Genomic DNA, 27,507 nt, shown 5'->3' with positions numbered 1-27,507 from the left:
GATGATGTAAAATCCTCATGAGATAGAGGAATATAAAGATCTACAACTGTCTCGGTAAAGAAATTTCTCATCTCAGCCCTAAATGGCTGAGCCCTTGTCCTGAGATTATGCCCTCAGGTGCTAAACTCTCCAATTTGAGATATCTTCTTAGCATCAGCACTGTTGTTCTCTCTCAGAATCTTGTAGATCTCAATGAGATCACCTCCTATTCTCCATGAGATGGCCAATTATGTTCGATCTCTCCACAGGTCATGGCCCTTCTCCCAGAAATCAATCCAATTATGCTGCACTGCAAAATCAAAACTAGGATCAGTGTTCCTAATGTCTCACTGAATCTCGATATAATCGGAGCAAAGCTTCCTTACTTTTGTACTACAAGCCTTTGCAATAAAAGGCCAATATACTGTATCATTTGCCTTCCTAAATGCCCTTTCTGTACATTAGGATTCACTGACTGTTTAAAAAAAATCAATTTTTTATTCATCCTACCGAAGTACATGACTCAATATTTTCCTACATTCTACTCTTTTTACCCACTTACTTAATCTATGCAGACCCTTCGCATCCACCTCATCACTCATTGTCCTAGTTCTATATCAAACTTAGATAAGAATACAGAATGGGTTCAAGACATTAATGTAAATTGTGAGGGTTAAGATATCAGGACTGATCTCTGCGGCAACTCACCAGTAATAGTCTGCCAAACTAAAAACAACTTATTTTTTTACTCTAGGTTCTTTTCTTAAAGCAATTGTCTATATAGCCCTTTCTTTTTAAAGTAACAAGCTCATGTAATATCTTATCAACAACCTTTTAAAAATCCAAACATACTGCATGTAATAATTCCCCATGATTAACCGGCTGGTTACACACTCAAAATAAACCAATAACAATATCAAACACTATTTTCACTTCAATAACAGCAAGATATTTCTATCCAATCCCGTTACGTTTCTTTCCCCCAGAGGTTTATTACATCGGTGATGCTGGATTCCAGCATTTAGCTGATCTCGGATGCCAGATAGGGCCGTTCGTAGTTCCTTATTTTACTTCTCCCTCCTTTAAAGTACAGGTGCTACATTTGCCGCATTTCAATCTGTTGGGATTGTTACAATATCTTGAGAATTTTGGAATACAACTGCTAAGGCAATCTCGAGCTTTACAGCCAAATTTTTTTAGATTCTGAAAAGCAGGTTATCAGATCATGGGGATTCTTCCAGTTTTAACTCCTTTAATTGCTACAGTACTTTCTTTTTAGTGATGATACAAGGTCTAAGACATCCAGCTCCTTACTGTCATTAGATCTAATGTCCTATCCATATCAGCCATGATCATTGCAACTTCTGTTGCTTAAGACAAATACAAATCCTTGTCTGAGGCTCAGTCATTTCACTATTCCACAAGATCATGTCTCCATGGGGCACATGTTCATTTTGCTACTTTCTTCCGTTTTACACTGTTGAAGCTCTTGCAATTTTTTAAAATATATATTTCATGCTGTTTACCTTCAATCTCTCATTATTGATAATTGCTGCTTCATCAAACTCTCCCAATCTTCAGGTTCTCTAATCTTCCTGGAAAGGTTATATGCCTTTATTTTTAACTTAATATTATCCTTATACCCTTTGGTTATTACTGTCATAGAATCATAGAAACATACAACACAGGAACATATGGATCAATTTTTTCACAATGTTTATATTTCTGAATGGAATACACATTTGCTGAGAATTTTCTATAAAGGTCAGATCTAATACAGCCAAAGAAAACACATTATTTGAAGTTGTACAATAATATATGGAGTCCATACCCAGTCAGAAGAGGAGGTGCTATTCCTCAAGTTTACATTGGGCCTCATCATACCAGAACAAGAGGCCATAGACAGGTCAGAATGAGCACAGGATTGAGATTTAAAGGGTGAGATAATAGAGTGCAGCATTCGCCACTGCAAACTGAATGTAGGCGCCCGAGAAAGTGGTCACCTAATCTGTATTTGGCTTCTCCATTGTGGATGAACCCACATTGTGAACACCAAATGCAGTGCACTAGATTGGAAGAAATGCAAGTCAGTTGCTACTTCACCTGGAAAGATTGTTTTGGTCACTGGATGGTGGGAAGGGAAGAGATGAAAGGACAGGTGTTGCATCTCTTGCAGTTGCATGAGAGAAAATATTTTGATCTAATTTATCAATCTAAGCCAATACAATCATCACACATAACTAGCTTTACTTGCATTCGTGACTAGTTTCCTACTAATTTGTACCTCTAGAAAATTCTGTCTAACAGTGAGCACTTTACATGAGAAGATATTCTACTATTGACTTAGTAATTAGCCTGGGCACAAGATATAAAATATCCACTTCCCTAGCTGGTTTCATGATGTATCATTCCAAAAAACTGTCCAAGTTGCATGGTATGACTTATCCTTCCAACCCCTGTAGCCAATTTGAATTGCCAAGTCTATTTGAATATTAAAGTCCCCATGTATTACCTTTGCTACAAGCTTTTCTCACTTCTTGATGAATACTCTCCCTCTTTGCGTGGCCTGTAAACATGCTTACAAGTCTTTTTTATTAGCCCTCATTTCTAGCCATTTCCTACTTCCTGTTCTTTTGGGCCAAGATCATCTCTCAGCGTTGCTTTTATGATCTTTTACAATAAGGGCACTTTCTCCTTTTCCATTTTATCTGCCTATACATTAGAGGAGCAGATGTGTAGTGAGATCTCAGAAAATTGTATGAATAATAGGGGTGTAATAGTAGAAAATTTTAATTTCCCTAATATTGACTGGGACTGCCACAGTGCTGAGGAATTAGATGGGGCAGAATTTGTTAAGTGTGTCCAGGAAAGTTTTTTCAAGTAATATGTAAGATGTCCCTCCTAGAGACGGGGCAACACTCGAATGAGGTTGGGCAAGTAGCTGAAGTGTCAGTGGGGGAGCACGTTGGAATCAGTGACTGTAATTTTATTAGTCTTAAAATAGTTATGGAAGAAACGACTGGTCCACAAATGAAAGTCCTAAATTAGGGCAAGGCTAATTTTGATGGCATTAGACAGGAACTTGCAAAGGTTGATTGGGAGAGGCTGTTAGCAAATAAAGGGACATCTGGCAAGTGGGAAGCTTTTCAAAGTAAGATATGGATTATTCAGAGCTAACATAAGACCATAAGATATCAGAACAGAATTAGGCCATCATCTGCTCTGCCATTCAATCATGGCTGATTTTTTTTTCCTTTTCTCAACCCCATTCTCCCACCTTCTCCCCATAACCCCCTTACCAATCAAGAACCTATCAACCTCTGCCATAAATACACCCAATGACTTGGCCTCCACAGCCCTCAGTGGTAATGAATTCCTCAGATTCACCACCCTCTAGCTGAAGAAATTCCTCCTCATCACAGTTCTAAAGGGACTTCCCTTCATTCTGAGACTGTGCCCTCAGATCCTAGACTCTCCTTCTAATGGAAACATCCTCTCCACAGCCGTTCTATCCAGGTCTTTCAATATTCAGAAGGTTTCAATAAGACCCCCCTTATCCTTCTGAAGTCCATCAAGTATGGGCCCAGAGACATCAAACGCTTCTCATATGTTAAACCTTTCATTCCTCAGATCATTCTTGTGAACCTTCTCCGCACTTGCTCCACGGCCAGCACATCTTTCCTTAGATATGGAGCACAAAATTGCCCACAATATTCCAAATGCAGTCTGACAAATGCCTTATAAATCCTCAGCAGTACATCTTTACTTTTATATTCTGGCCCTCTTGAAATGAATGCCAACATTGCATTTGTCTTCCTTACTACCAACTTAACCTGCAAATTAACCTTTTAACCTTTTTTTAAGGGAGTCCTGAACTAGGACTCCCAAGTCCCTTTGCATCTCAGATTTCCTAATTCTCTCCCCATTTAGAAGATAGTATTCTTCCTACAAGAGTACATAACCCTACATTTCCCTATGCTGTATTCCATCTGCTCTTCTTTGCCCATTCTCCTAACCTGTTCAAGTTGTCCTACAGACTACCTGCCTCCACAACACTACCTGTCCCTCCACCTATTTTTAGAATCTGAATCAGGTTTATTATCACTGACTTATATGACATGAAATTTATTGTTTTGCTGCAGCAGTACAGTGCAAAGACATAACATTACTATAAATTACAAAATAACTAGATAGTGCAAAAAAAAAAATGAGGTAGTGTTCATGGACCATTCAGAAATCTTCTTGGTGGAGGGGAAGAAGCCATTCCTAAATCGTTGAGTGTGGGTCTTCAGGCTCCTGTACCTCCTCTCCAATGGTAGCAACGAGAAAAGGGCATTCCTGGATGGGAAGGGTCCTTCGTGATGGTATCAGTTAGTATCATCTGAACATTTGGACATCATGCAACCGTACATCTGAAGTAACTACTAATCCAAACCCATTTGTGCCAATTTGTCATTATGTTCAGAACATTTCATTCGTTTGCATATAACACCTTGAATTTTTCTTTGAATTGACTTTACTGACACAACGTCACCATCGAATTCCCCATCCGTTGCTCTATTTCTGGATCTATTCTAAACTTTCAAATATTATGGGGACCTTTTTTGAACTACTTTCAAAACCACTGATTTGGTGCTTGAAGTACAGATATTGGCCAATACTATTATGTCTTTAGGGTGTTTTGTTTTTGTCTTTTTTCTTACCAAAAAGCTTTGGTTTTGGTAGTGGGGGTTAGATTTCTTTTATATAATAAAATTATTCCAATTTATTAATATTAATTAGTTATCATTTCCATTTATCAATATGAAGTATTGAGATTTCAAGTGATTCAATACAATGTATTTTGTAACATTTTGTCTCTTCTTCTGTTTCACGTACCTTGTATTTTCTATTTGGAATTAATAAAAATATTGAAAAAGAAAAAGAATTCCCCATCCTTTTCTATCCGAGTGTTATTTTGCTTGTCCTTAAAACCTTTTCCACTCTTGAGCGATGACCCAACCACACCACTGCATCCCAACCAAATGAAATGATGGATATCTCCAGGCAGAGAAGTTTGGAATGATTTAGAGAAATGCTGAAATTCACGGATATTTCAATTCAGCATTCTGATTTAAGAGGTTTGTTGCAGGGAACATACGGCACAATTTCTATATTGTGATAGTATCATGTTCAATTATTAGAGTACCATTATCTTGCCCAGAGGTTAAGCAGTTTGAGTCTGTTTTAAAGTACTCCAATAGACAAAAGTGAATCCATAGAGAAATAAATTTTGCTGTATATTCATAACATATTAACTATAATATAGATGCAGATAACAGCCTAGTTTTGTGCAATTTTATGCTATTATTATATGTTATTGCTGAAATAAATAGCACTCTCTTTCAAACAGGGACAATCTTTTGCTGCAGAATTAACTGTAGCTTTCAAGATTGAAATTGATACTTCTTTGGGTAAGAGTATTACAAGGGATGCAAGTGAACTGAGCTCAAGAAATTGATAAGAGACTGTAGATGCTAGAATTATGGTACAGTAAGCACGAACATATGCAAAAGAGTACAGTAATACAAGCCTTAATAAGAATAAATATTGCTTGCATGAAGTTGATGCTACAAGGTCAATTTTGTATCACAAGCAATTTAAAAAATGAGCAAAATGTCAAGCGTCAATAAATTTAGTTAAAACTGGTTGTAGATGAAAACATACATTTCTGTAGAGTTCTTTGCAGATCTCAGTGTTTGTTAAAAGTCAAAAGCTGAGCAGAATAGCCAACTCAAATTTATGGAAGACAGAAAAAAATGAAAGGATTAAGGACACTTTAAAAGCTGAGTTAAGAAGTTTCAGAATGGCTGCTGTTTCTGCTCCTTAATCTTGAAATTACATATTGATTTCCAACTCACATCATAATTATAAGATCTAGCAATCTGATTTATCACAAGCCTTTTTCTCTGCTGTGATTTATCATTCAAGCAATTTTAATATAGAATGGATGATGGCATGGCCATTTAATTAGTAATCCTGTTTGTACAAAAATGTCCTTATAACTTGTTGCTTTTTGCTATTCTTTCAACTGCTGAGATACAATTCCACGAAATGACCCAAGCTGTTAATTTTTAAAGTGCAAATTTAGTTAGTACATTCTGTCATGCTACTCAGTTGTAGGAGGGGATTGTGACTAACCCCAATCCCATTTTTGCTGGATGCCCATAAGGCAATTCCAATGGAGGTAACTGGACACCACCAGCAACCATCACTGACATTCATCTAGTCTGCCGTCTGAATGCATAGGACTAATTGCAGTGCTAAACAACTGTCTCAATTTTGATTAGTCAACAACACAACAGTCATCAAACCATGTAAGAGTTTTTATTCCCATTATGGGATTACTTAGTGTCCATTTTATTTGTAAACAATATCGAAAACATCCAATTAAGATTTGATTATTCAAGATGGCTTTGGTCACATTCATGCTGTTTTCCTCTCGTTTTAAAAACTAAACACCAAAAGGATCAGCACTGGGACCTCTTCCATTTGTGATATATAAATGAATTGCATGAAAATGTAGGTGGGCCGATTAGTAAATTTGCAGATAATACAAAAAAAATGGCAGAGTTGTGGATAGTGAGAAACGTTGTCAAAGAATTCAGCAGTATATAGACCAGTTGAAAATGAGGACTGAAAAATGGCAGATGAAGTTTAATCTTGACAAGTGTGAGGTGTTGCACTTTGGAAGGTCAAATGTGAGAGGTCAGTATACAGTAAATGGCAGGATCCTTTGCAGCCATGATGTACAGAAGTATCTTGGGGTGCAAGTCCGTAGCTTCCTGAAAGTGGTAACACAAGCAGAGTGGTAAACAATGCTTGCCATCATTGGTTGGGAATGTTGAGTATAAAAGTTGGAAAGTAATGTTGCAGCTGTATCTTTTGTTAAGCCATTCACATTTGGAGGACTGTGTGCAGTTCTGGTCATCACACTACAGGAAGGATGCGAGGCTTTGGAGAGGGTGCAGAAGTGTTTCACTGGGATGTTGCCTGGATTAGAGTATTAGGTATAAGGAGAGGTTGGACAAACTCTGGAGCATTGGAGGCTGATGGGAGATGTGATAAAAAAATATATAAAATTATGAGACACACAGATAGGGTAGACAATCAGAGTCTTTATTCCCCAGGGTGGAAATGTCAAATACTAGAGGGAATAGGTTTAAGGTGAGAGGGGGAAAGTTTATTGGAGAGAAGCAAAGAAATGCAGATGCTGGAATCTAGCTGAAAAGATGCAGATGTGTCCTGACCCAAAACATTGACCATCTATTTTTCTCCATGGATGCCGCCTAACACTGCTAAGTTTATTGGAGAACTACAAAGCAAGTTTTTATTTTACTCAGAGAGCAGTAAATGCCTAGAATGTGCTGCCAGTGGTGAAAGCAGATAGGATAACATCATTCAAGTGACATTTAGACAGACACATGAACAGAAGGGGAATTGAGGGACATCGACAACATGCAGGCAGATGTGCAGTTTAAATTGGGTTCATGGTTGGCGTAGATATTGTGAGCCGAAGGGTCTGTTCTGTCCCATGTTTATGTTCTACATATTGGCCTAGATCTTGTGGTCATTGAACTAATAGCATTAGCTGCTGACTTGAAACAATGGAAGCCCACAATGACCTGTGGTGTGGATTTTCTCCTTTCAGATGCTGGTTATCGACAGCCATCAATGCAAGGATGCAAGAGGATCGCTGGTGTCTGGGAATCAGGAGGTTGTCAATCAGACTGAGTAACAAATAACACTGAAGAATTTACAGAACAAAGCCAGAAAGAAAGAAATGCATTTTTAGCAAACATTAAGCATTTTTAGAGTGCAAAATAAAAGGTTATGGCATATAATTTTTTTAAAAAGTGAAAAATATCAAATCCTTTATATTTTTAAGTTTCTGTGATGGAATTACAGTAAACAAATCTATTTTTCCCCTTAAGTGACAGTAGCTTGCGAAGCAATTACTATGCTCTGGTACACAGCCCTGCAGAAAGTGTCAAGCATTTTAGTGATTTTACGATTGGACAAATTTGTGGGCAACTTAAATCCACTTCAATTTAATTGATTTTCTTTGACTGTGATTGTGGAGGCTGCAAACAACACAGCCTGAAAAGGAGCAATAAAATTACGGCTTGGTATGGCAACTGCTCCGCCCATGACCACCAAAAACTGCAGAGTTGTGAACGCAGCTCAGCACATCACGGAAACCAGTCTCCCCTCCATGGATTCTGTCTACACTTCTCGCTGCCTTGGTAGAGCAGCTAGCATAATCCAAGATCCCACCCACCCCAACATTCTCTCTTCTCCCCCCTCCCATTAGGTAGAAGATACAAAAGCCTGAAAGCACATACTACCAGGCTCAAGGACAGCTTCTATCCCGCTGTTATAAGACTATTGAATGGTTCCCTAGTATGATAAGATGGACTCTTGACCTCACAATCTACCTCAGTGTGACCTTGCACCTTACTGTCTATCTGCACTGCACTTTGTAACTGTGACACTTTATTCTACACTCTGTTGTTTTACTTTGTATTACCTCAGTGCACTGTTGTAATGAATTGATCTGTATGGATGGAATGCAAGACAAGTTTTTCACTGTACCTCGGTACATGCGACAATAAACCAATTTACCAACTTTAATATTTCTGCATTAACCTGTATGGAAATCTACTTCAATTTCATGGTTAAATAATGCTTTGACTAATCCTAACCTGTAATGCTTTCTTAGTTCTTGTCTCCACGGACGCTGCCTGACTTGCTGACTCTTGTCAACAATTTTTATTTTTATTTCAGCTGGACAACATTTGCTATTTTTTGCTTTTCTGCTGATAGCTTAACTGTCATTACAGCCACTACATCATCACGTTTCCTTTTGTGGCCAAAGCAGTGACCAATTCATTCCCACCTAAAACCTCTGATGCTATCAAATTTAATGAGTCTCAAGCTGATACAATGGAGTTCCCCAAGTGAATTTTCCATTCCATCCTACTACTGGCCATTATTTATTGCTTCTCCATGAAGGAATGAGTGAGGTTGCTGATTCAAGATGCAGAAGCTTGATTGCAGAAACAATTACCCTGTTTGTTCAGATTCTACATGTCCTACCAAATAAATAAATTTTCTTTCTAGATTGTTACTTTCACCACTACTTTTCCTTAATGTCCGAATCTATTTGAAGTACATCCTTTACCACCAAAGGACATAGAATACTAGGAGATGGCCTTAGTCAGGATTCTCTACAGAGTAGATGAGACATTCCCTCTTCAGGGTAATTGCAAAACTTAAAAGTATTATAAAGCACCCATTTATGACCTGACAGAATAGGAGAAAGAATTCTGCTCAAACCTGGTACCATAATAGACCACACAAGTCTAATCATATCCTAATCTGATAACACAAGAAAAGTTCAAAAACATTTTCATCAGTTCTGTAACCAGCTTCAACAAAAGGAGAATCCTAGGTTCAATTTCTGCTTGATTTGAATTAGCTGCTCCTGCCAGGATGCAGCTCAACCCCCTGACCTTTCTGGTTATAACTGTATTTATCTGGAAAAGGCACTGAATAACACCAGGGTGGGTCGGCAAGTAAGAATGGTAGAAGTCCAGGGAAGCCAGCTTCTCTTCCTTAGTCACTGAAGGATATAAGATCCTTTAACAGAAATAGAAGATCGTAACCTAAATCCTCACTCTCCAACAAATGTTGCAAAAATATTGCTCACTAAGTTTTTGTCATATACAGCCACATCTCTGTAATCTTATAACAAAGAACCTTGGCTCATTTCACTCCAGTCCTCTCACATTATGCAACTGCTATATGCCTTTTTTAATTTGACAAATCTGGGCCAGCAATAAATAGGTCAACTAATCTCTGTAGTTGATATGGAGTGAATAATTTGCACATCACTGACTGCTTTTGTCCTTACAGACTTGCCAATCTCACAAGAAAGAACAAAATACAAGGTCAATTTGGGCTTTAAGTTTACTTTTTTCCCCCTTTTGTTTTATGTACTGCCTCCATAACACTTTGCCAAATGGATAAGACCAGGTTTTCTTTTTGTGGTTTCTGTATTTTGAATTACTGAATTAACTTGTGCCTTCAGGAAAGAGTGGAATGACAACCTGTCTACTGCCTATGAGGGGTTTCATAATAGACCACACAAGTCTAATCACATCCCAATCTGATAACACAAGAAGAGTTCACTAACATTTTCATCAGTTCTGTAACCAGCTCTACAAAGGAGAATCCTAGGTTCAATTCTAGCTTGATTTAAATTAGCTGCTCCCATCAGGATACGGCTTTAAGTAGCTTCAATGCATTTATGCTGGAAAATGTACTTGTAGATGACAGGATCAGCTGTGGTAGCCCCACCCTAGCACCTTGCTCACTTTCTACTTTAGCCCCCACATTTGCAATATGTTACATAAACACCACGAATAAATGAGGTAGATAAACACCCAAGATATGGTGTTGAATTTTACAATGAGCGCAAGTAAAGTAACAGGAACAGGAGTAGGCCATATGGCTCACTATTCAATCAAATCATGGCTGATCCAAGCTTGGCCTCAACGCCATTTTCCCACTCTCTTTCTTGCCATACCCAGTGATTCCCTTGCAATTTAACTGTAATTTAATTCTGAATTAATGCCCCCTAGTTTTAGATATCCCCCATTAGGGGAAAGCATCCTCTCAGCATCACCTACAATTGCCCCACAGACTAACATTTCAATCGATCACTTCTCAGTCTTCTATACTCCAATGAGTATTCAGAAAATCAGAGGGACACACCAGATACAGGCCCTTCAGCCTACTGAGTCGGAACTCAAATTTTTTATTTTTACACGAATCCTGCCTTAACCCATTTTATTCTCCCAACATTCTCATCAACTCCTCCCAGATTCTACCACGTACATGCACAGTAGGGGCAATTTATAGCAGCCAATTAACCTACCAACCCACATGTATTTGGGATGCAGGAGGAAACCACATGGTTGCAGGCCCCTGCAAATTCTACACAAACAGCACCAGAGATCAGCTTTGAACGTGGGTTACTGGAGCTGTGTGAGGAAGCAGCTCTACTAACTGCACCTCTGTGGCATCCAAATTGATCCATCCTTTCTTCGTACATCAAGCTCTTCATCCCAAGCATTAATCTAATCTACATTTCTTTAATGCAAGCACATCATTCCTCAAATATGGAGCCCAAACTGAATGCAGTGCTCCAGGTACAGTCTCGCCAGCACCCTTGGATCAAAATTGCTCTTTATTTTAGATATCCCTTGCAATAAAGGCCAACATTTCATTTTCACCTATCTTTGTATCAGTGGCAAACTGGGCCATAGTACACTTGGTCTCTTCATCTAGTAGAGGTTAATAAATAGTTGAGACTTCATCACCGATCCCTGTGCCATCCCACTGGTTACTCATTGCCAACCCAAAAGAGAGTCATTTATTCCACTTGTTTTCTGCTACCTACAGCCCATCCCTGCCAATATATCACCCCTACCTCATGTGCTCTTATCTTGTGTGATAACCTTTTGTGAATGCTGTCTGGAAATCTGAATACACTTTCTTCTGGTTCCCCTTAATCTTCCTGTTTATTAAATCTTTAAAGTACTCGAGAAAATTTGTAATATGCAATATCCCTTTCATAAAACCTGTTTGATTGTCCAATGATTTTCTAAATGTCCTGCTTTTATAATGAATTGTAGCACATTCTCAACATGAGATGTTAGATTAACTAGCCCAATGTCTCCTGCTTTGTTTCCCCGTTTCTTGAATAGTGATGTCACATTTTCAACTTTCCAATCAGCTGAGACTGCTCCAGAATCTAGAAAATTTAGTACTTTATAACCAATGCATCCATTAGCTCTGTAGATAGCTCCTAGGATGCATGTCATTAGGGTCTCATTGGCCTTTACCCCCACTAGTTTGCTATTACAATGCACATTAAGAGATTTCTTACAATGTAAAAGTTACACACTTATGAGTGCATCAGTTAATTTTGCTTTTTCTACTCTGCTCAAATGTTGATGAGCTGCATCATGTTAGGATGAATACAAGACAACAGCTGGTCTGATTACCCATGAATAGCTGAGCGCAAGATGGTGGAACCCCTCCTTTTCCATTTTAATGCTTGTGAAATCTCAAAGTATTCATGTGCAATTGCACTACAATGTGAATTTATTCCACATAAGTACAGAATAATCTTAAAATAACTTTCAAAAATAAGTATTCTTGAACATAAAAGCTAACACATGCTTTGGTGCTTTTTATAGTGTTATTCTATTTTGGTATATTCCATTGGAGCTTTGAACAAAAATTGGCTAACTACATGGTGATTCTGTTCTCCCATGCGGTCATACTACTGTTTTACCAAAAGGGCATTTCTCATTGATGGGTGAGGGCAAAGCAGCAATGCAATGGGAAAAGAAGAGGGAGGACAATTTAAAAAGCAGGTCACAATTAATACATGATCTGGGCAGCAAAAGAAAACAATTATCTTGTTTCGAGCAGACAGTAAAAATTTACATTTTCATTCATTTTACTTTATTATTACTTCAAATATCTTTCAACACATTCACATAGACTACTGACAAATTCCATTTGTTTGTGGAATGTGTTGGTGAACACTAATGGCAATGAACAAAAAAAGTCCTGAGCTGAACCAAAAATAAAAATGGAAAAATTCATGTCCTAAAAAGTCACTTTGATGTTACACTTGAACTGAATCCTATTGTATTTATCTAGGGCTAAAGTTTTGCAAAGGGAAAAATGAGTATTTTTGAGATGCAAAAATGCTGGACGTTATCCTGTTCAGAACAAAGTCATCTGAAAAGTCCTTCAATCTTACTATCTGGCTGAGATGTTCAGTGGGTTTGTACAGCCCTCTTTTGGTAATGACAATCATTTCAGTTTTTGAGAAACTGGAGTAATCATTTTGGCTCATGTTCTCTGAACAATCGCTGCATACTTTGTTAACTGTAGTTTAGCAGGCACCGACTCAGAATATGACCTGTTGAACAACTGCATTTGTTATAATTTCACATGCACCCTCAGCAGTGAGCAATTGTTGGTTACATCAGCTTCTCTCATTTCCTGCAAAACACACCAATAGTTTTAAAGGAGCTAATGATTATAAAATATGGCAGCATGAAATTCAGGTCACTGAAATATTTCAAACCAATGTAAGATATACAAGCCCTCTTAAAACACAGCACTTTTAGAGGTCTGATTGCAAGACCTTCTAGGCACTGTAAATGTTTGTTTGAAGCTATTAATTCATAGCTGATTTTCAGAGTTTTTAAATAAGACTTTGAACTCCCAAGTCTTCAATTAAATGTAGACAATATCTCAAACTTATAATAACTTGATTTGACTTTTCAAAACTTCATTGAAGTGAGAACGATAGGCTTGGAGAACTTGTAATTCACAGCAAAACAAGGATGATTGCCACTGATGTCCAGGAAAGCTCTCACAACAGAATCCCAGGCATCTAGCAGGCATGGTTGTCCATGAAAAAGGTACCATTGCTGCCAATCTGCAACCTATTTGATAATAGTATCTAGATCAAATCAAACTCCAATGTTCTTCTTGAGGAAAACACTGATGGAGGAACTCAGCAGGCTAGGCAGCATCTGTGGAGAAAAGCAGGTGGTCAACGTTTCAGGTCAAGACCCTTTTCCTATCTTCAGTCCTGAAGAAGGGGAAGCCCAATATATAGGAGGGAAAAGCAGAGGAGTGATAGGTGGACAAAAGAGGGGAGGTGGGGTGGGCAAAGGTGGTGATAGGTAGATGCAGGTAAGAGATAGTGATAGGCAGGTGCAGGGGAGGGGGGAGAGCAGATCCACTGGGGGATGGGTCAAAGGCAAGGAGAGAAAGGGAAAAAAAAGGGGGTAGAAAAAAGAGATAGGCTAGGAAAGGGAAGAAGCATGGTTGGGGGGAGGGAGCTATAGGGAAAGGGGGTGGGGATTACTTAACGTGGGAGAATGTTAGGCTGCAAGGCTCCAAGATGGAAAACAAGGTGCTGTTCCTCCAGTTTGCGCTTGGAATTCTCCTGGCAGTGGAGGAGGCTGAGGACTGACATGTCAATGATAGTGTGGGAGGGGGAGCTGAAGTGACTGGCAACAGGGAGATGCAGATCGTGGTTATGGACAGAGCGCAGGTGTTCTGCAAAACGGTCACCTACTCTGCGTTTGGTCTCACCAATGTAAAAGAGGCCACACTTGGAGCACCGAATGCAGTAGAAGATATTAAGGGAGGTGCAACTAAATCTCTGTCTTATCCAAAAGGATTGTTTGGGTCCTTGGATGGAGGTGGTGTAGGGGCAGATATTGCACCTATGGTTGGGGCAGTGAAAAGGGGTGGGAGCAGGATGAGTGGGGTGGGGGGGGGGGGGGGGGGAGGAAAAAGAGGAGTGAACTAGGGAGTTGCAGAGAGCGGTCCCTGTGAAAGGCAGAAAGGGGTGGGGTGGGGTGGGGGTGGGGGAGATATACTTGGTACTGGGGTCCCGTTGGAGATGGTGGAAGTGTCGGAGAATGGTGTGTTGGATATGTAGGCTGGTGGGATGAAATGCGAGGACAGGGGGTACCCTATCCCTGTTGGGTCTGAGAGGGGTAGGGGTGAGGGTTTTTCATCTAGATTCCATTATCTGAAGTCCTTTGTTTCTCCATTGTTCTTCTTTCCTTCTTGGGATTTTTTTTTCATATATATGCAAAGCAATTGGTAAAATTCAACAAACCTGTGTCTCTCTACCTTCTATTTTTCGCCTTTTTGTTCATCTGAACAATAGTTTTAACATTTCTCCTCTATGCTTACTCTCAGATTCTCTTGAGATTTGTCTCAAACAAGTTTGAGAATCTTTTGCAGGCATTTATTTTGGAATAACTTTCATGTGAGCTCTTCCCGTTGTAAGGTTCCAGCTCTCTGCCACTTGGCAACAAACTGATGGTTCTGTTGAAGTTCACTCCCACTTAAAGTCAGAGTTAGACAGCATAGAGACAGGCCTTTTGGCCTACCACATCCATGCCAACCATCATTCCTATCTGCACCAATGCCACTTGCATGCATTAATTCCATACCCCACTAAGCCTTCCTCATTCAACCACCTGTCCAGATGCATCTTAAATGTTACTACTGTTCCTGCCCCCACATCCTCCTCTTGCAGCTCATCCCAGACACTAACTTTTCTTTGTGTGAAAAATTTACTCCTCAGATCCACTTTAAATCCCCTTCCTCACACCTTAAACCTATGACTTCTAGTTTTAGACACCCCCTACCATGGGAAACAGACTCTGGTTATCCATCCTATCTATGCCTCTCATTATTTTATATACCTCTATCATGTCACCTCTCAGCCTCCTTTGCTCCAGGAAAAACAGACCCAACCTCTCAGTGTAACTCAAACCCTCCAATCCAGGCAACATCCTTCTGAATCTTTTCTGCACCCTCCTGAGCTTGATCACATCTTTCTTGTAATGTGGAGACCAAAACTGCACACAATACTCCAAGTGCAACCAAACCAATAGTTTGTACAACTGTAACACAACTCTTGGCCAATGAAGGCAAGTATGCCATACACCTTCTTACCGCCCTGTCTACTTGTGTCGCCATTTTCAGAAAAAGATGTACCAGTACCCCGGGTCTCTCTGCTCAACATCACTCCCCAGGTTCCTGTCATTCACTGTGCATACCATGCCCTGGTTTAAACTTCCCAAAATGCATCACTCTGCACTTGTCCAAGTTAAGTTCCATCTGCCATTCCTTGGCCCACTTTCCCAGTTGATTTATATTCTGTTGGAACCTTAAATACCTTCTTCACTGTCCACTATACAATACAATGGTGTCATCTGCAAATTTATTAATCATGCCACCTACGTTCTCATCCAAATTATTAATATATGGTGACCAACCACAGATTACCGAGTACCAATCCCTGCAGCACACCACTAGTCACAAGACTTCATTTTGAAAAACAACCCTCGACTACCACTCTCTCTTTCCTACCACCAAGCCAACTTTATATTCAACTGGCTGGCTCAGTCTGGATCCCATGTGTTCTAGCCTTCCAGACCAGCCTACCATGCAGGACCTTGTCAAAGGCCTTGGTAAAGTCTACATAGACAACGTCCACCGCCCTGCCCTCGTCAATCCTCATGGTCACCTCTGCAGAAGACTCAAATTTGTGAGACATGACTTCCCATGCACAAAGCCATGTTGACTATCCCTGATCAGTTCTTGCCTTTCCAAATGCAAATCAACCCTCTTGCTCAGAATCCACTGGCCTGTAGTTGCCTGGCTTATCACTGTTGCTTTTTTTTTAAATAAAGGCACAACATTAGCTATCCTGGTACCTCACGTGGCTAACGAAGATACACAAACCTCTGCCAGGGCCCCAGCAATCTCTTCCCTTGCTTTTCATAAAATTCCAGGATACACCTGATCAGGTCTTGCTTTGACCAACATACATTCTTCAGCAGAGTAAAAAAAAGAGTGATCATCTTTGCTAATTCCTGAGCTGATTCATCCCTCAGTAACTCCATCATTTGCTGCCCTACTGCCCAGATAACTCTTTTTTATATCTACAAACATCATGGACAGTTCCATTATCAGTGTTTAAGCAAAGTACATCATGTCACCATTTCTTTTCACTATTGCTACAGGCTGCTTATAAAAGAAATTTTGCAATCCATAGGATGATGATGACATTCTTTTGTGAAGCCATTTGAGGCACACAGGGATTGAACCTGATGGGCCCCTCAATTCCCCTCTGAACAATCTAGATTATTTTGATTTCAGAGACACATGCAAGAGAACAACACGAAGACTGATGAAGGCACAAAAGCCTGAAAGCAAGAAATGTTGAAACAAAATTGATGAAATTGAATCAGAGAACAACACCAACCCCATCATTGTTAGCAAGAATTTATACATTATACAAAGTGCTAAATAAAGACCAATTCATACGTATATGATTAAGGCAGAATATCAAATATCATTTTTTAAAATATATTTTGAAATGCATGTCAACAAATAATACTTATATTCCAATTCTTATTGAAGCTTTTGAGACCTTGAGGAGAATTGACCAATAAGATTTTGAGAGTGTATTTTTCATGGGAAAATATAGAACTGGGAGCATATTTTCAGAATGGGGGAGGGGGCGGTGAAAATCACTCATTTGAGACAGAAAAAAATTATGCTCAGAAGTTTCAGAATCTTTGGAAATCTCCACTTCAGAAATGTAGAGGCTGATTGTTTAACTACAGTCAAAGTCAAGATGGACATTTTTGGTCAATGGTGGAACTTAACATCTGTTAGGGAAAAATAGACAGTAAAGTGAACCTGGGACCAAGATCAAATCAGCTGTGATCCTACAGAAAGGCTGAGATAACTCAAGACCTATTTCCACCCGCCAAACTTATGCTCTTAAATGAGCTTTTTTTAAAGCACTAATTTGCTAAACAGTGATTGTGACTTGTATCTCTTGCAATAAAGCACGATTTTCAAGATATTTTACAGCAGGACAAGAGTTAATCCCAATGACTCATCCTTATGTGAGAGCAAGATTTCACATATCTAGTAGATAGATGGAGGGGCAGAAAAGTTGTTTATTCAACCTATTTGTTGATAAAATAACACAAATTTTAAACTTGAAAGTAAATGGAGCCTATTGTAAGGAAGTAAAAGTAGATATTAAATGCAAGGTCTTCAACCAAAGAAATATTTACACCAGACATTGTATCTTAGGCAACTAAAATCTCATGCGTCTTCCCAGAAGGCTTTATCCATTAAGCTATGTGAAGGGTAATTCTTGAACCAACCGAACATTAAAATCATTCAGCCTTGAAAGGGAGTTATCCTCAATATCACATTTAATATTGGCAAAGTACATTTGACAAAGAACAACGCAACCTACAGAGACTGAAAAGCAAAAAAATGCAGATGCTCAAAATCTGAAATGAAAACAGAAAATACTGGAAATACTCAGGCCAGCCTGTGGAGGAAGTAACAGGGTTAATGCTTCAGGTTGGTGACCTTTCATTAGTTCTACTTCAACCTACAGACAATGAAGTTTTGTTCTGCTGCTGGATGTGGGGAAAGGCAAAAATTATTTTGGCGACACAGCTCTCCCCAGATATTTCTCCATGGTAATAGTTCAACATTGGTCACTGCTCTTAAGCTTGTGCAGCTAGTCAGGGTCGGGAGGCAGCATCTTCCACCATATTCAACAGGAGATGACAACAGACACTTTAGAAACCGGGTAGAGTCCCCAGCATGGCCCATACTCATCTGACAGCCCTGAGTCCCACACAACCGCTTGCCCCAGCCTGCCCAGCACCAGGACATGAGCTGTCTCTCCACCCCAAAGCTAAGGAGCAATTCACTGCTGGCAGGACACAAGGAAAGGGATTTGCAGTTAGTTCCTGGCACAGCACATGCAGCCTGAGCAGATGTCTTTCTTAAATTACAGGAGGATATGTATCTAAGAATGTTCTGACAGGAGAATCAAGATTGCCATGGTAACTCAGCACTCTAAGGAGCAGTGCTGAGCAGGATACTGGTGTATTCCCATGATCAATTATCAAAAACAAATTGGAACATTGAGAATTTTACAGAATAAATAGAATATCATGGCTACAGGTGAAAGCATACAAATTCATTGAAATACCATGGGATTGGAACATTATTGCCACATGTACTGAGATACAGTGAAAAGCTTTTGTTTGCGTGCCATCCAAATTATTCTATGCCTAGGTACATCAATGGTAGTATAATGTATGCATTACACCTGTTGATGTGTACGAAAGGAATGCATTTAGGTGTATCTTTATTGAGAAAGAAACAAAGTTCAGGGATCCTCAGAGTAGCAAAAAAAAATTGCTGAATGGGGGCTCTGCATACACGCAGATAGACTTTACTTGCTACAAATTAATTTATATAGAGTACCCCCCACATTATGGAGGGGTTGCAATACTAGAAAACCATCCTTAACACAATTTTCTGTGAAATGGACCCTTAAAAATTAACAACATTGTTTCTTTTACATTTTGTATTTAGCTATTTTTTTTCCTCACAAATTATGTAAAAGCGGATTTTTATCCTGCATCTCAAAATTTTTGGTAGTGATTTGTGAATTGCATCAGGGCAAATTTCCATTATCCAAGCTGCCATTATGTAGGGGTACATTACATAATAAATAAATCTGCAGCCATTGATAGTGAGCTCCACGGATCAACTCAAATTTGGCAGAGCTTTTTTTTAATATATATATATATATATATAATTGAGAAAATGAAATGTGCCTTTTTAGGAGAATAAGTCTGTTATGATGGTTTCATGACACAGAAAAAAACAATAAGAACACTAAAATTTTACTAAATACCTAACACTTTGCAATTTTAATGAACCTTTTCTTGATTAAAATATCTGATTATTAGATGAAGGGGGAAAACTATTTCACTCACTGAAATACTTTCCATTGCAGATCAATCCAAGATACCATCACATTCAATTAATGCAGCAGGATATTAACCAATCAGCATATCATTTGTCACTATGGCATTTAGTTTGCTCAGAACTTACAAAAAGAAAATGATTGCGCACTCAAGAAACTTGCATAAATAGGCTTTACATTAATATTCAAATTATTTCACTATGTACTTCAATGTACATTTGATTTGGTTGAAGTACAACACTGGAGTTAAGTCCTGTCAAGAATACAGGAAGGACAAGTGAGCAAAGACGTTATTATATCTAGTGTATTAGACAAATATGATACACTCAATGTACAAAAGGATGCAGCTGAAATCTCATCTAATGCTTCAAATCAGAAAGCTTTCAGGTCAGAATAACTCCACAGACTACATTAATGCCTGAATATGGCATTCAGTCTTCCCCTTCTACAAGCTCAAAGCTCGAATTTCAGGAGGAGGTATGCTGTAGCGTAGGTGACCAATGTGATAATAGTTATGTAATCCCTTGATCGATATAACATAATGTAAAATACAATCTTTAGAAACAGGGCATGGAGACCATGAATTGCCATCCAAATTGCATTCAAACACTGATCAAATTTCAGTATAACATTCTCTGTCCTCTACTTCATACACAATTATTCCTGGAAAAATCATGTTTAATTACAATTGTGTGACTAGTTTAGGAGAGTTTGATTCAACGATAACCAAAATTGCTGACAATAAATAGACAAGTGGAAAAGCAAATTGTGCAAATGATATAAAGAGATATAGATAGAAAAAAGTTGTGATGGGCAAAAATTTGGGAGATGAGTATAATATATGGAAGTATGAGCTTATACACTTTGCTAGAAAAAAACAGAAAAGCAGAAGAATGCTGCAATACAGAGTGATTTGGGCCTCCACATCCAAGCCAGAATGTTAATATGCAGGTATGGTAAGTAATGAGGAAGGTAAATGGAACATAAAAGTAGAGAAATCTTGAGACAGGTACACTTGGTAGTCAGGAGGACACATCTAGAATACTGCATACAGCTTTGGTCTCCTTAACTAAGGAGGGATATACTTACATTATAGGGTGTTCAGAAAAGGTTCCTGAGATGGAAGAGTTATCTTTGAAGAAAGGTTGAGCAGGTTGGTATCCAGAAGAATGAGAATTGATCTTATTGAAATAAGATTTTGAGGGAGTCTGACAAGGTAAATGCTGAGATTCTTTAAATGGGGAAATGTGGGATGGTGGTTACAGTTTCAGAACAAAGGGGTTTCAGATGGAGATGAGGAGGAATTTCTCCTTTCAGATGGTCATGAATCTTGGAACTCTCCAACCCAGTTCTTTGGAGGCTGAGTAACAGAATATGGTCAAGGTCTCAATAAATATTTTACTGATTGGGAAGTCAATGGTTATGGGGAACAGTCTGTAAGTGCCCAGCTAATGTTTGCTATACTCCTGAATGGTAACTATATTAACAAATTTTGTGTCATCTACAATAATTGAAATTAGGACTCATCTTGCAACATCCAGGCCTTTCACCACAAAAACAGCAATAATATTTGCCCTGACCCCGGGGGAGAATTACTCTGCTCTTTGCTTTCAGTTCCTTGCCATTTTTGTTTTATAAACCCTTTAAGGTTTTGGGTTTCATTTCAACTAACTAGTGCAATATATGGCATTTTACCAAAATGCCCTTTCTTTTAAAATCATGCACATAATTATCAACTGTACTACAATCATCAGCTCTCTCAGATATTTCTCCAAACAACACTTACCTTCCGACTGGAATAATGAGCATGCTTCTGCAGTTTGTTATTCAGGGCTTCCAAGAACATCTTATCTGTGACTTTTCCCACATTAACACAGGCATCGTCAAGAATTGAAATGATCCCTTTGTGTTGTTGCTCTACTAAATCCACAATAATCTGATTGTTGAAGTAGTCAATCTGCAGAGAGGGAGAAGGGACAGTGATCTTCCATTCATACCATCTGATCTTGGTCAATAATAGTGGCAATCCATTAAGCAGAAATTTATGTGATCAAAAAGAGTTGAAACAAATAATTTAAGGATCATAGTAAAGGCTGAACTCCACATCAACGGAGGTATCCGTTGAGTCCTGAGTCAGTAATACAAGGTATTGAATCAGTGTAATGATTCGAGTAGGTAGCAAAATGAGGAATGTCCTGGCCAAAATTTATCCCTCAACTAAGATCACTAAAACACATCTCATCATTTATCCCGTTTTTGTTTGTGGGATTTTACTGTTTGCAGACTGGCAAAAATGTATCCTACATCACAACAGCAACTACACTTTGAAAGGTTGTATAACATTGAGATGTTGAGCAAGGTATAATATCGATTCAAATCTTTCTTTATTCTTCATCATAATTTTTCCACTCAATTTAGAATCAATGAGAGCTCTTTAGCATCTTAATGGACACCTTACAAAATAACTCAATATACTGCCTCGGTTATTATAATAAATTTGTACTGCTGACTCAGGACTCAGCAGATGTGGAGTTCAGCCTTTTACTCCTTATATCATCTCTTTCGACTCTTCTGTTTGTAATGATTAACAGATAAGGATACAACACCATTTTGAATCAAAGTATTCAATTTCATTACATTATTTATATCCTGTCCTGTTAGGAAAAATGAACAAAACATCACTTCAGCACTAGGACTATAAATTCAGTGCCAAAATTCTGATTGTATTTCACTGATCTTCTGGAACATGGGTCTTCCCTTTCGTGAAAGGGTTTATATTCACCTGCTGAATCACAATGTTGAAAAGGTTAAATTTATTTTTTTTTACAAGGAACTATTAAGTTGAAGCTCTGATTAATTCAATCTAAATAGGAGTAGTTTGGAAAAACTACCATAGTTGTGGATTGCACAATTCATAGGTGTAAAGTATATGATATCTACAAGCTAAGGTAAATGCCTTTCTGAAGAGCATCATTACTATTCTCTTGGCAAGACATTGGTATAAGTAGATCACACAGGGAGGACAGGTGTTAAATATAGAGAGAAAGCCTCCCATTGTCCCAAGTCGTCACTGCAATCAGACAAGCACTTACATGTCTCCAGGGGATGCCTTCACGCTGGTACTCTTCCTGTTCCTGTTTCAGGACAAGCTGGATGAAAAGCTGCTGTAACTTCTCATTGCAATAGTTGATGCAAAACTGTTCCAAACTGCAGATATAAACACACGGTTAACATTAGTAGTGCCTGAAATTACCTACTGTGTCTTCATAACTTAGAAAAGAATGAGCATAAATACATATAAATCTTGCCTTTGAGATTAATCCTGACCCAATCAACTTCAGTGAATTTTGCAGCCAAATCTACTTGTTGGTAATCAAAAGAATAAAACAATTTAACAAGCTGAAATTTACAAAGTTCAATTCTATTGCCATCATCAGCAGCAAACAGCTAACTTTATATAGAGTAGCAATTAGATCTTTAGGATATCCATTAAATTACTCAATTGATCATGCAATGCAACAAAAAGATCATTGACCTAAAATGTTTCTCTCTCCACAGATGCTACATCATCTGACAAATACTTCCTGGTTCTATTTCAAATTTCCAACATTTTCAGTATTCTGCTCTTCATTAACTGCCAACCTTTCAAAAATTACCATGTACAAGAGAAAAAGAGAATTCATTAATTTAAGGGTTCCCATGACTGGCTGCTAAAATTTAGGAAGAGTGACAAAATCTCCAAAGATACAGGATGAAGATCATTGCAGAGTTTACTATGGATCTTTGTGAATATTCACCCACAAAGTAACTCAAGACCATGAGAGTTAAGACAATAAAACTTATAAGGTAGGGATGAAATAAGGAAAATATTTATCCAATGAACCTATAGAGAGCCCTTGGGTAAAGATTCAAGAATTCCTCCTTGCCAGAACATCAAGATATCTTTATTAGTCACATGTATATTGAAACACACAGTGAAATGCATCTTTTGCGTAGTGTGTTCTGGGGGCAGCCCACAAGTGTCGCCACGCTTCCGGCGCCAACATAGCGTGCCCACAACTTCCTAACCCGTATGTCTTTGAAATATGGGAGGAAGCCGGAGCACCCCGAGGAAACCCACGCAGACACGGGGAGAACGTACAAACTCCTTACAGACAGTGGCCGGTTTGAACCCAGGTCGCTGGCACTGTAAAGCGTTCCGCTAACTGCTACACTACCATGCCTGCCCCCATCACATCATGCCACTACCATGCCACATCAAAACAAGTGTGGGCAATTTATGAGGGCTTACAGAAGGAACACAGAATACTCACGTCACATCAGAGAAAGCTCACAACAAAGGTGACTGTTCAGCCCATCGCGTCTCTGTCAGTCATAAAAGAGCTGTCTGGTCTTACCCCAATTCTGAGATGCTTAAACTCTGATACAGAGAATCCTGCCTTTGATAATTGTTATGGTATTAGACTGCTAAGTGTAAAAATGTCAAGTGGGAAGGAATTTCTTTGTTGAACCAGTAACTTCAACTGACCACACATGTATACATTTTTGCTTAGTATTATGAACGGAAACATTATTTTATCCTAGTAACAGACAAATGTGCCAGGTTGATGGCGAGAGAGTCCAGCGGCCAGTTCTTTTACAGCTGGGCTCCCTCCCTCCTCCATTAACACCATCAAGTATACAAGAGGTTATCAAGCCTTACTGGTTGAGAAAACTTTGCAGGCCAGTGTCTTCTGGCTACTCCAAAGCTGTAATATCCTAACTGGTGTCTGGATTCATCAACTCTTTGGAACAAGGTAACTACAGAATTTTCTTGGGACTAATAGATGACAATGTGCATTCACAGATGCCTGCCTGAGCATGGCTGGATTTCTTTGGCTTACTGCACTTGTCTACTTTGATATGATGAATTGTGCAGCTAAGAACAACATTCAAATCAGAGAAATATTTGGTGAGTTGCAGAAACACTTCAGACCATAAATCTTTTACTTAATGGTTGTGAGTACTAGCAATTGTTACCAGACTACTGCATTTTGCACAATTAAAGCCTTTGGCAAGTATTGTGGCAGAGATGAAAACCCAATGAAAAAAAGCACAGTTTAAAATGCAGTGAATCTGTTACATGGGCCACGGTAAATTGGGATACTTTCTCTGTGCTGATTGTAAAATTTTAATTTGTTCCTGTTAAAGCTACTTGTTTACAGCTTTATCTTTGCTTTCACTTTGATCCTGTACTGACAAGAAGTCCAGCTGGTGACAGATCTGCAGTACCGTGGCTCTCATTTTACAATCTGTTCTGCCTCCATTGATGCCACTGGGCCACAGGATTGTGGAAACACCCCTTTTATTGTTTCACATTAGTCACAGATGGGAGAATTTAGTCATGTACTGTTCTATGTTATAGAACTGGTTTCAAATTTAGTTCTCAACAGAACAGAAGAACAATATACATTGCCCGAACAGAGGTCCCTACAATCTCCTATGGCTCAGAATATTTTTCTCCCAATGAATCTCATACATTTTTTCTGCCTCCTCACTAGCTTTTCTGGTTAGCAGTACTCAGTAACAGCCAGTTGCTAGTACCAGAAGCACTCCAATTTACCTTTAAGTGCTAGCTCAAATAATGGATTTCAAGGACATCATTGACAAACCAAACCCCGTGCTCTGATATCTATGATAGTAACAAATGAACAATACACTTATTTTCCCCATTCCTAGTCCAGATTTTTTTTTAAGGACCATAGTGCACACCAACTTTCTTGTAAACTGGCTTTTTAAATGCATACCTGTTGTTGTCAAAGATCTCAAAACCATAGATATCCAATACACCAATAACTGTATTTTTCCCATGGATTCTGGCATCATAATTCTTAACTTCAATAATATCATTGATTCGGTTGACAATCCAACAGAATAGGCGATCATATATTGCCTGCAATGCAAAAGCAAATAAAAATAGTAAATGCAATTAACTGTTTATTGTCATCTTTCTCATTAAGTTGGCCTAGATGATGTAGAAAATCAAGATAACTGAAGTCAATGATTTCACTCCAACAAACCACAATGATTTATAGAAACTGTAGCAGTTGGTCACTATTTAATTAACACATTGCATCAGGAAGTAGCTTTTCTATTCCCATTTCTTTTTATTTAACTGATTCTAGAATGATACATAGCTTTGGAAAAGCCACATTTATTGCCCATTCCTAATTGCCTTGAACTGCTGGAATTTGCCCATCTTTTATCAGGCAAGTGTTTGTTTAATTGAGTTCCTTGCTAGACTGCTCCATAAGGGAATGCAAAGACTAACTAGATGTGTAGTCTGGACCAGGTAGCATGTGAAATTTGTTACTTTTTGACATATTCATTTTCCTCCTAGTGTCAGTTGAAAAATCAACAAATTTGGCAAATCCTTTAAATGAAATGCACTCTCAGTCCTTGAGACCGAAAATGCAATTTTAGATTGTAGACATATTCTTGTATTACTTCATTTACAGAAAACTTTGAGCCATGTATTTACTTCTCTAATCCAATTTGCCCTCTGCCTATTTGTATGTAGATCCAATAATAATCCAGAGATCATCTTTGCAATTCTGCTTTTCAAATTTTGCCAAGCTGCTTAAAACTTCTCAGCAAAACCTCCTTCCTGGCCCTACCCATGTTTTTAGTGTCTATATGGACCACAGAAACCGGAGCCACCCCACTCCGCCCAACATATGTTGGGCTACTTTTTGTTTTATGGCCATTGCCACACCCTTGTCTAATATTCCTGCAGCCTTTCATCTTCCTCTGTAAAATATTGATACAGTACGTTTTTCTTCTCTGCTTGAGAAAAAGATGATTTTCTATGCCGCTTTTTCGTTTTTGCTTATTTCCACATTTTCCACCAAGCCAAAACAAGTGCTTTAAATGTGTTCCACTGCATAAACACCTGGTACTCAGGTGGAAGTTATATGGGTGCTAGATTCTCTCATTGAAGCTGCCTCTGTGAACCATTTCCAATGCATATAACAATGGAAATGAAGAAGACCACTATGAACCATTAAGGCATGCCTTGCTACATATTCTCAAGAGTTTACATGCAGAAGTATAACTGTATATATTGATCGGCACCCTGCTAAATCGCACATTAATAGCATCACATTCACTGCTAGAAGGAGCTTCATTTACTAATATTAAATCAGTCGTGTTGGACTAAATTTTGGTTTCAAATTGTAATAGGAATTTTCAATGCCACTTCTATTGTCACTTAGCAACAGATATTGCAATAGAAACAACAAAATAAATAGATCATGACATATCACAAAAGGAACTGTGGAAGTCTCACAAAAAAATCATTTGTGAATTACCCTCTAACTGCAAACCTGTTAAAACTTAAAATTAAAATATCTTTTTTTTAAAACAAATGTCTTACAATACTAAAAAGTAACCAAGAATTAGTACAAGTACAAATACCAATTTCTTTGTGCCATAACTTTCAATGGTTTTAGGTCACGGCAGTTGTAAATTGTGCAAATATGGATCAGTAACCCTACTTATCAATACAAGTGGAGAGGGAAAGGCTGTGTTGCTGTGTTTTTTTTTTGCGGTACTCAGGGAAAATATTTGAGAAGGCTCTTCCAATGAGGCCATTTGGGTACATCTCAGAAATGAGAAAGCAGCACTCACTTTGCTGGGGTTACATCACAGTAAGGGGCTTAGATGGAGAGAAATTTGTAGTGCATTAGGAAAGCTTTTTTAACCTACTATGTAGATGGTCCTACAAAAGAAGAGGTACTATTGGATTTAATTTTAGGAAATGAAGCCAGGCAAATGATTGAAATGTCAATGGATGAGCACTGACATTTTTGAGATGGTGATGGAGAGGGAAAAAGATGGTCTACAAGTTAGGTACCTAAAGTTAGCCAGCACTTCCTGGATTCCATGCGATCTAACCTTCCAGAGCAGCCTACCATGTGGAACCTTATCAAAAGCCTTACTGAAGTCCATACAGACCACATCTACCACCCTGCCCTTATCGACCTTCTTGGTCACATCATCAA

General features: G+C 38.6%; 1 protein-coding gene across 2 annotated transcripts in view; it reads right to left on the bottom strand.

The window, feature by feature from the left end:
* Window positions 1-27,507, bottom strand: part of myo1d (myosin 1D) — a 427,465-nt gene that overhangs the window by 285,685 nt on the left and 114,273 nt on the right. For both annotated transcript variants that reach the window (XM_052038939.1, XM_052038938.1), the window contains exons 9-11: window positions 25,252-25,397; window positions 22,558-22,672; window positions 21,252-21,422 (exon numbers count right to left, since the gene is read on the bottom strand). In XM_052038939.1, the coding sequence (XP_051894899.1) occupies window positions 21,252-21,422; window positions 22,558-22,672; window positions 25,252-25,397 (432 nt within the window). The remainder of the gene's footprint in view (window positions 1-21,251; window positions 21,423-22,557; window positions 22,673-25,251; window positions 25,398-27,507) is intronic.

Source organism: Pristis pectinata, chromosome 25, assembly GCF_009764475.1.
Source record: "Pristis pectinata isolate sPriPec2 chromosome 25, sPriPec2.1.pri, whole genome shotgun sequence".
In the NCBI taxonomy this organism is placed as follows: domain Eukaryota; kingdom Metazoa; phylum Chordata; class Chondrichthyes; order Rhinopristiformes; family Pristidae; genus Pristis; species Pristis pectinata.
The sequence above is the reverse complement of the archived record's forward strand: the minus strand, read 5'-3'. Positions and strand labels throughout refer to the sequence as shown.